Here is an 8443-nt window from a genome sequence, read left to right on the forward strand (position 1 = left end):
GTAGATCTGGCATCAAATGGCTCCCTCTCCCCATCTAAACACCATTTGTAGAATGGTGTAGCAAAAAGCCTAAGGAATCTTTAAATAAAATAAAAACTTTTAAATTATGAAGACATTCAGTTGCTGTCTTTCCTACACATTCCATGCTCATGTGACACAGCAATGCATTAAATGTACAGGATATGAAGGTTTTGTATAAAAGTGCAAAAGATGACTGTGTGTGGGCCTCGACAACTAACTCCTTAACAAGTGATCCAGGACAAACAAATAAGCAGGAACTTTGGGAATGCAGCCGAACCATCATTTCAATTCCCTGAAGAGTTTTGTGCTCTTTCACAAATGAGTAACTGCTTTTTTCTTCTGCTAAACAGATTTCAAAAAAGGAGCAGGTAGCTACCAAGGACCTAGGAGTTGCTCTCACCCCATTTACACACTTTCACACTGAGAGAGACATTGGGGGGGGGGGATTTGTTCCTTTTCCAAAAAGACAAGTGACCAGAAGTTCACTTCTGGGATTTTGGGGGGGGGGGGGGAGAAGAGGCAATTTTGGAAAAGAAACAGGCAAGAAGGAGCAGCCTCTAATAACCCACCACTATCCCCCCATTGGGGGGGGGGGGTTAGGAAATGTTAACGGCTATCTCTAAATGAATTTTTTTGTGGTGGGGGTTGGAACCTTGGGACCTTGGTAAGCCAGGTATGGCCCCCACACAATTTCCAACCCATTTTAGAATCATTTCCAAGTCTTGTGATTAGATCCCTGTTATTCCTTAAATATATTCTTCTCAAACCATAATATAGGAAGGAAGAAATCAAACAATCCTATATTTTACAGAAAACAGAATGTGCCTTTAACTTTGCTTATCTATCAAGGATAGTTTTCTGCTTTAAATTCCACATGCTGATGCAAAGTTAAATTCATCTTAAGTCAATTTACACTGGAAATGACAGGACCATCCGTCATGTGCTAACTCCATTCCCTACACTTTCTGTGAAGTTATTTGGGCAACGATATTTCTAAAGATTGCCCACTCATAGCTCTTACCACTCCAACTTTCTTGCAGACCTGTCCAGCAGTATTGGCAACACAAACCATGCTGGTAGAGTTTCCTCCTTTGTCCATCTTTCTTTGGAGGCAGTAGATTATAGATTTCACTTTGGCACTTCTTTGGCTTGCACTCAAGTGGTTTTCTTTTCATCCAACTATAGTATCAAGCTTTAAAACTAGGCCATCTAGAGAGGTTGAATCCTGCAGGCAATATGCTGGCAAACTGACCGTCTACTGGTTTGTGATTACATGCATTCGTCATACCCTTCTTCCCTAACCACAGCATTAGAAGGCACACTATTAATGCAACAATACTGTAGAATGATATACTGGATGAAGCAATTGACAAGGAACTTAACAGCTCCCCAAAGCCTTCTATCTCCAATGCATTCAAGAAGCATGCATGGGACCACTGACCACTAACAGTCTATTTCTTGTAACTCATTGGTTTCCAGAACAGAATTCAGGACAATACAAATAAGTACTGTTTGGCAAGGAATGGTGCCAAGCTGAAATGCAAAGGAAGAAGCCTAGTCATTACTTCAAAAGAGTCTCATACAAAGCTAGGGAATGCTTCATCTCTCTTTCTTGTTCCATACAGAAGATCAAGTCCCTGAGACAGATGCGTATCATTCTTGGACGAAGAGACGGCTTTGCAAGGCTGGGCAATCTGTTGAAACCCTAGACAAAAGCAGCAAAAGAAAAAGTGAGCTGCTACTTCAAATCAGAATTCAACATGTCCAATACAGACAGCAACTTAAATAAGATCTTGCATTAAGTGTCATGCTCGAGAGTCACCCATCCATATTGCTCTAAATCTGTTGAGATATCCTCATGGACAGCTGTTGCCATGTATTGATTCCTGTCACTTTCCACTGAGAAAAAAGACTTACCGAAGAAAGCATATGAAAGCTCATGGCCAATATAATAAGTGAAACAAAGTTCAGTGGGACCTCGGTATCCCTGTACTTGCCATCAACAGATTTAAACATCCTCGGACAGCAAGCCCTGTTGTCCCCCAATGGCGATGTGTGCATGCTGCTGTGCCGCCATTAGGGCAGCACCGTTGTCCCCAGTAGTGGTGCATGCAATAGCAATATAAAGTATACACTCATCCCTCCATATTTGTGGATTTGACATTTGCAGATTTGATTATTCACGGATTTGATTAATATGTTCTCTCTAGAAATATCTAGGTCCTCCAGTGCAACTCTCTGGTCAACTTTATCTAAAAGTTGCACTGAAAGACCTAGAGATTTCTAGAGAGAACACTCTACTAGGCATTTGCAGCTCCTCCAGTGCAGTTCTATGGTCAGTGTCTGTCGGACGTTGACCACAGAATTGCACTGGAGGACCTAGAGATTCCTAGAGAAGTGTCTGCTTAGATAAAATGTTTTTTGTTATTTGCGGTTTTTCTTGTGCCCCTAACCCTAGCAAATATGAAGGGACAAGTGTATATTTATACCGCTTATCAGTGCACTTAGGCACTCCCTAAGCAGTTTACAATGTGTAACCTAATTGCCCCAAAAAGGTGGGTACTCATTTTAGCAATCTCGGAAGGATGCCAGACTGACTCAACCCTGAGCCCCTAGGTAGACTGAACTCACAGCCTTATGGTTTACATGCAGGGTAGATGAGTTGGACAGTGATACCTTTATGGTCAACCAAAATGCACAATATACTGATTGCAAGCTTTCGAAGCTCCATGGGCATCTTCAGCAGGCAAGATGCAACAAACCAAACAGGAGAAAGAAAACAATTGGAGATGCATCTGACTAACATCTCCAATTTTTTTTCTCTTCCTGTTTGGTTTGTAACATCTTGCCTGATACAGAAGCCCATGGAGCTTCAAAAGCTTTCAACAAGTATATTCTGGAATGGATCTCCCCGTAGATACTAAGGTCCCACTGTATTTACAATCAAGTCAACTGAAAGTGACATAATAGCAGAAGTAATCATTCACCACACAGGCATAACACAAGATATGCCCTGATTCTCAACCTTGAACCAAGAACTGAAAAGAACTGAACTTCCAGTAAAGCGAGATTTTGCTGTATTCGTTTTAATAGAATTGCCACTTATGAATGCATTTATAATTAAGTAAAAAAATAAAAATAAAAGTTATTGTAAATAATACAGTTCTATTAATATAGTGCTATAAAAACAATGAATTCAGTATATAGAACTGAAGTTTGGGGCCTGAGTACCACCTGCTTTATTAGTTTGTATGTACTCCAGAATTTTATTCTACATCAGAAACACATTCAAAATGTTATGTTGTTCATATTTTTTTTGGCAGCAATCCCTAATGTTGAGCCATTTCCAGTTTGTATACCTATGAACACAATGAAGGAATGACGGAATTTAATCAGGTCTCTTTCTGTAAACTCAACTTTTGTTGCCATGAACCCAATGAGTTCATGTCATTAGCAAACATGTAATCACTATTTATTTTTTAAAGAATCTAGCTTTCTATCACAATTGTTGTTTTCCATTATGAGCTGCTATGCAGAAATATCTATCAGTCAATATCTTCATAAAAAAACAAAACAGAGCAAAATGTTGGTTTTAAAATATTAAAGTTGTTGGCGAGTCCTGGGTGAACTAGCCTTGGCCATCAGATGCGCAGCAATATATGTTGCCTAGGCAGATTAGAGTGAGGACTACAAACTTGCAGTCTCCACTCTGGTTGGACTGGGCCAGCCAATGAGGTGCAAGCAGACCTAGGGGCTATGATGGCCACATGGCCCACCTAGAACACAACTTCAGCTGTGGATAAGTAACTATGGCCCCATTTTCAAAAAACAAATCAAAATGTTGGTTTTAAAATTTTTAAATTATTGGGCAGCAGCAGTTGGCATCTAATATCACCTGAAGGACATACTGTAATTTCCCCATCTCTGTCCAAGACAACAGCCAGCTTCTATTTATTCATAGCAGCATGGTGAACACCTTTCTCAATGTTTCACACCATCTTCATCTCATTGCATTTAAGAATAAGCATAGAACAGATTGTGGAAGCTTTGAGTTTTCAGGGGTCCTGTGCAGAGACTCCATTCGGAAGTTCAAAAGCTGGGCAGATTGGCGGGTAGCCCATTCCTGTGTACTGAGCATACCCAAGCCTGCCGGTCTAGCTCCACCTTCAGTTCCAGTCTATTGCAAAAGTATAGGGACCTGGCTGGATTATAGGTGATGTCCTCGTGGAGAGATCAAAAACGAGATTTGCCAGAAAACGACTTCTTGGAAGGCCGTTGCTGTTGTAGCTCATACCGCTGTGGCCTGAAGGTTTTCCTGGAGAAATAAGTGGAGGGTTGAGAGGAACTACGGAACTGAGAGGAAGTAGAAGAATGGGGTCTGGAGTATGTTGTAGAAGCAGACCTGGAACGCCATTGAGGACGTGGATGGCACTGATGCCTCTGGCCAGTGATGCCGAGTTTCTTTCCAGTGAGAAAAGCCTTGCAAAGATGATCTAAGGACTCATCTGTCTTGTAATTAAAGAAGCCCTCACCCTTGAAGGGAAGGTCTTCCACATGTTGTCTGGCTTCATTAGTGAAATCAGTCGACCTAAGCCACACATGACAGCAGAGAGCACAGCACCAGAAATCACTCAATCCACAGAATGCCTGGCAAAATGGATTTACTGGTTGACCAGAGAAAGAGCTTCATTGTCAAAAGCTGGGGGGGGGGTCCTGATCCTCAGGTAGGTTAACAATACCATCCTATCCTAGTGGTACTTCTGATAAGCTGACATGCAAGAATGTTACCAACTTTAGCAGAGAGTGCTAAATAAAATAAAGCATTGGCCAAAGATGTCAAGCTGTCTGCCCTCCTTGTCAACTTAGGTGAAGTGAGTTTTCCTTGAGCCTTTAGACATAAGATTCCACCACCAGGGAATTAGGTACTGGATGAGCAAAAAGATAGGGCACCGTGACAGGTTGGACTCTGCATAAACTCTCTAGATATTTATAAGGAGGCTTGGTCCAGGACTGCTGCATAATATCTGTGAGTGAAGTCAGAAATGGCATTACCACTGGTACAACCTAACTGCAGTCCACTATCTGAAAGACAGGGTCTTTTGTTGGCTTAGGAAGAGCATCAACTTGTAGGCCCAGGGCCCTAGCCATTCTGGTGACCACATCAGAGAATAACTGGACAACCCTCAGGTGGAGAATGAGGGCCCACATCTTTCACTTCCTCAGAGGAGAGAGGGATGCCAGTCCAGAAGTCTCAGTCTCATAATTAGACTCCTCCATGCATAGCTGAGGAGGAGGCATGGTGGAAAATTGGACTGTTTTGTGTTGATAGTTGCGTGAGCAGTATCATAGCTGGTAACAACATTGATATCCCCTTGGTGACTACATTGACTGTCCCATCCTCAGTACTGACTTTGTAAGGCAGTATCGCCAAGGGTATTGAAGGTGTTGTCAAAGTCAGTACCGAAGATGGAGCGTCACCAAGAGGATCACAGATGGGATGGAAAGACTGTAGGTACCATGGTAGTAACCAGAAAGAGAGAAGGAGGAGGACATGGAACCGTGGCTGTGGTGCACAGAGAAGGAAAGGGCACCCTTGTGTCTCATGGTTCTGGCCAGAGAAAAGGTAATGGAAGAGTGGTTGGTCTGTAGTAATGATAGGACTGGGAGGATCAGTACCAATATGCAAATCAGGATCGAAACCGTTCTTGATACCAAGATGATGCATGGTGGGACAGTTCCCGTCCATGGTATCCATCTCAGTAAGAATGCGAGTAGGATCTGTAAGAGGAAGGTTGCTCAGTAGTCCTTCGTTCTATAGTGGTCCATGTAGGAAGCCAAGGTGTAGGGAGAATTCTCTCCATGGTAGTATAGCTTAGAGGATGAACAGGATAGGTCGGGACGATCCCCATATGGAACTGGAGAATGATGAAATCTGGCTGGTGAAATGCATCGGGATCATGCACGCAGAGGAAAGAGAGCCTATAAGCCCTTGGTGGTGAAGCCAAGATCTGGGGTAATAACCACGCTGAGAAGGGAGGTAGCAGAGAAAGCATTGTTATCAGAGTTGACATCAGTAACACAGACAGAGTGGGCTCAGAAGATTGTACTGAGGCCACTCTTGATAACAATGTTGATAGCGCACAAGGGGGTCAAAAGGGCTATAGAAGAGGCTGGCCCTGAAGATGTCAGTATCAAAGCCGAGGTGATAATCAGGGCCAGTGCTGTGGGCTTAGCATGCTAATGCTTCTTCCTCTCCTAAGCCTTTCCTGGGTTGATGTCTGATCCATCCTTAGGAGCCTCAGGCAGCTTCTTGGCCTTTTGTACATGAGGCTTTGTTGGCTGAGAAGCTGAAGGCTCCTCTTGTAAGGAGGGAGATGAGACAGCAGGGGTAGCTACCAAAAGGGTGGAATCCATAGTGACTTGAGGCCAACAGTATTGAGGCTGTCGGTATCAAGGCTGTCGATGTCAACGAAGGTTGTGTCCTTGAAATCTTTGGTATCCTAAGTAATTTCAACAAGCGAACAAGAGTCAGGATATCTTTAGTGGTGGTTGCATGTTAAGCCACTGACAAAGATTGCTCCCAACAAAAAACTTTGAGACATTGAGCCCTATTCTGAAGTCTGTGCTGTAAAAGAATGGCAGACTGAATAGCGCTTGACAATGTGACTCTCTCCCAGACAAAAAAGACATTGACAGTACCTGTTGGTGAATGCTACTTTACGACAAAAGAAGAGACAAAATTCAAAAAGAGAAGTAGAGGCCATAAGAGGCAGAAAAAGCAAGCAGGTAACCGAGCAGGAATTCTGATAGAAACTACTGCGCGCGGGGGGGGGGGGGGGGGGGGGGGCAAAAAAAAAAGAATGAAGAAAAAGAAAACTGAAATATGTGTGTGTATATCTTCTGAGCCCACTCTATCTGTGTTAGAGTGTGTGTGTGTGTGTGTGTGTGTGTGTGTATAATTCTAACCATACATGAGAGTATACAGCTCAAGAACAACCAAGATGAAGTTACTCTTGTGGCAGATGAAAGAGAAGGTAGAGCTAGATTGGCAGACGTGGGCATGCTCAGTACATGGGAGTGGGTGGGGCTACACGCCAATCTGCTCAGCCTTTGAACTTCCAAATGGAGTCTCTGCACAGGCACAAAACCCTAATGTGTGAGACACAGAGACCATGACGAACCATGCTTATTACATTCATCTGAAAGGTTTTAAGGATTAAGGTTAACTTCAATCTTCATAGTTCTACAACTGGCATAAGAAACAAACATGCTGCCAGAAAGAAAGGAAAAAATGAGGGAGGTGTGAAATTAATTTAAAGTCAACAAACATACTGAAGACACACTTTAAATAGCTGATATAATCTACTTTTCAAATAAAGGCAATATTTTTTTCTGCTAATATAATACAGCACCATTTGTTGATCTATGTCAAAACAATAAAAATGTCATTGTTTGAAGCTTTTCATTTGTTCAATGGCTTGGAACACAAAGAAGATTATTGGCTATTTACCATGGGTGGGTGGGTGGGTGGGGGGAGTCCCTTCAGTCCTAGTAAGCCACAAAAGGGTCACAGTTCAAAGCGAGACAACCTCTTACAGAGATGGGTGGGGGACAAGAGCTAGCTTTGTAGTACAGCTACAGAGTTGAAAAAGAGGTCAATCCAACAGGATGTGGATGGAGACCCCAGGCAATATTTTAAATGAAACAAACCCTAGGGGATTCTCAGCAATCCAATAGTCATGTCCTTCAGAAATCAAAGAACTTTAGGGAGGCAGAAGTATTTACTTTCTAAACAGAGATTAGCCTAGAAGACTTACTACTTAGCATTCACACACAAATCAACTGATTCTCAGCTACTGCAAAACAAAGAGTATAATAAAACATTGGTTCCCAGTATGCACACACCCCTTTTAAAATGCTTTTAGAGAAAAAAGTAGTTCATGGAAACTTATGCTATGACTGCCTTGTTAGTTTTTAAACTGAAACAATGTTTTGTCATTTTCACCAAACTGATAACAGCTACCCTGTCAGAATGTTTTCCCCATTTCTATGTTCTGTTACAATTGTGCCTTCAAGTCTACTCAATTTATGGTGACCCTAAGATGAATTATCATGAGGTTTTCTTCAAAAGATTTTTCAGAGGAGGTTATCATTGCTTTCTCATGAAGCTGGGAGCATATGATTTGCCCAATGGGTTTCCATGGCCGGTCTGCAGAGTCCTAGTCCAATGGTCAAACAAACCTCTATTTTTTTTTATATTAACCTTCATAAATAAAGGTTAATAATAATAATAATAATAATAATAATAATAATAATATATATAATTATTATTATTATTATTAACCTTTATTTATGAAGCGCTGTAAATTTACACAGCGCTGTACATACAATCTTTTTAATTAGACGGATCCCTGCCCTCGGG

At 41.9% G+C, this 8443-nt stretch overlaps 1 protein-coding gene across 1 annotated transcript in view; it reads right to left on the reverse strand.

Moving 5' to 3' along the window:
- Positions 1 to 597: 597 nt before the first annotated feature.
- LOC121917411 (transcription initiation factor TFIID subunit 4B-like) overlaps positions 598 to 8443 on the reverse strand; it is a 112030-nt gene continuing 104184 nt past the window's right edge. Inside the window, 1 exon segment of the mRNA XM_042443350.1 lies at positions 598 to 1726. Within this exon segment, the coding sequence (XP_042299284.1) occupies positions 1583 to 1726 (144 nt within the window). The 3' untranslated portion in view covers positions 598 to 1582.

The sequence above is a fragment of the Sceloporus undulatus genome, unplaced genomic scaffold (genome assembly GCF_019175285.1).
Source record: "Sceloporus undulatus isolate JIND9_A2432 ecotype Alabama unplaced genomic scaffold, SceUnd_v1.1 scaffold_17, whole genome shotgun sequence".
In the NCBI taxonomy this organism is placed as follows: domain Eukaryota; kingdom Metazoa; phylum Chordata; class Lepidosauria; order Squamata; family Phrynosomatidae; genus Sceloporus; species Sceloporus undulatus.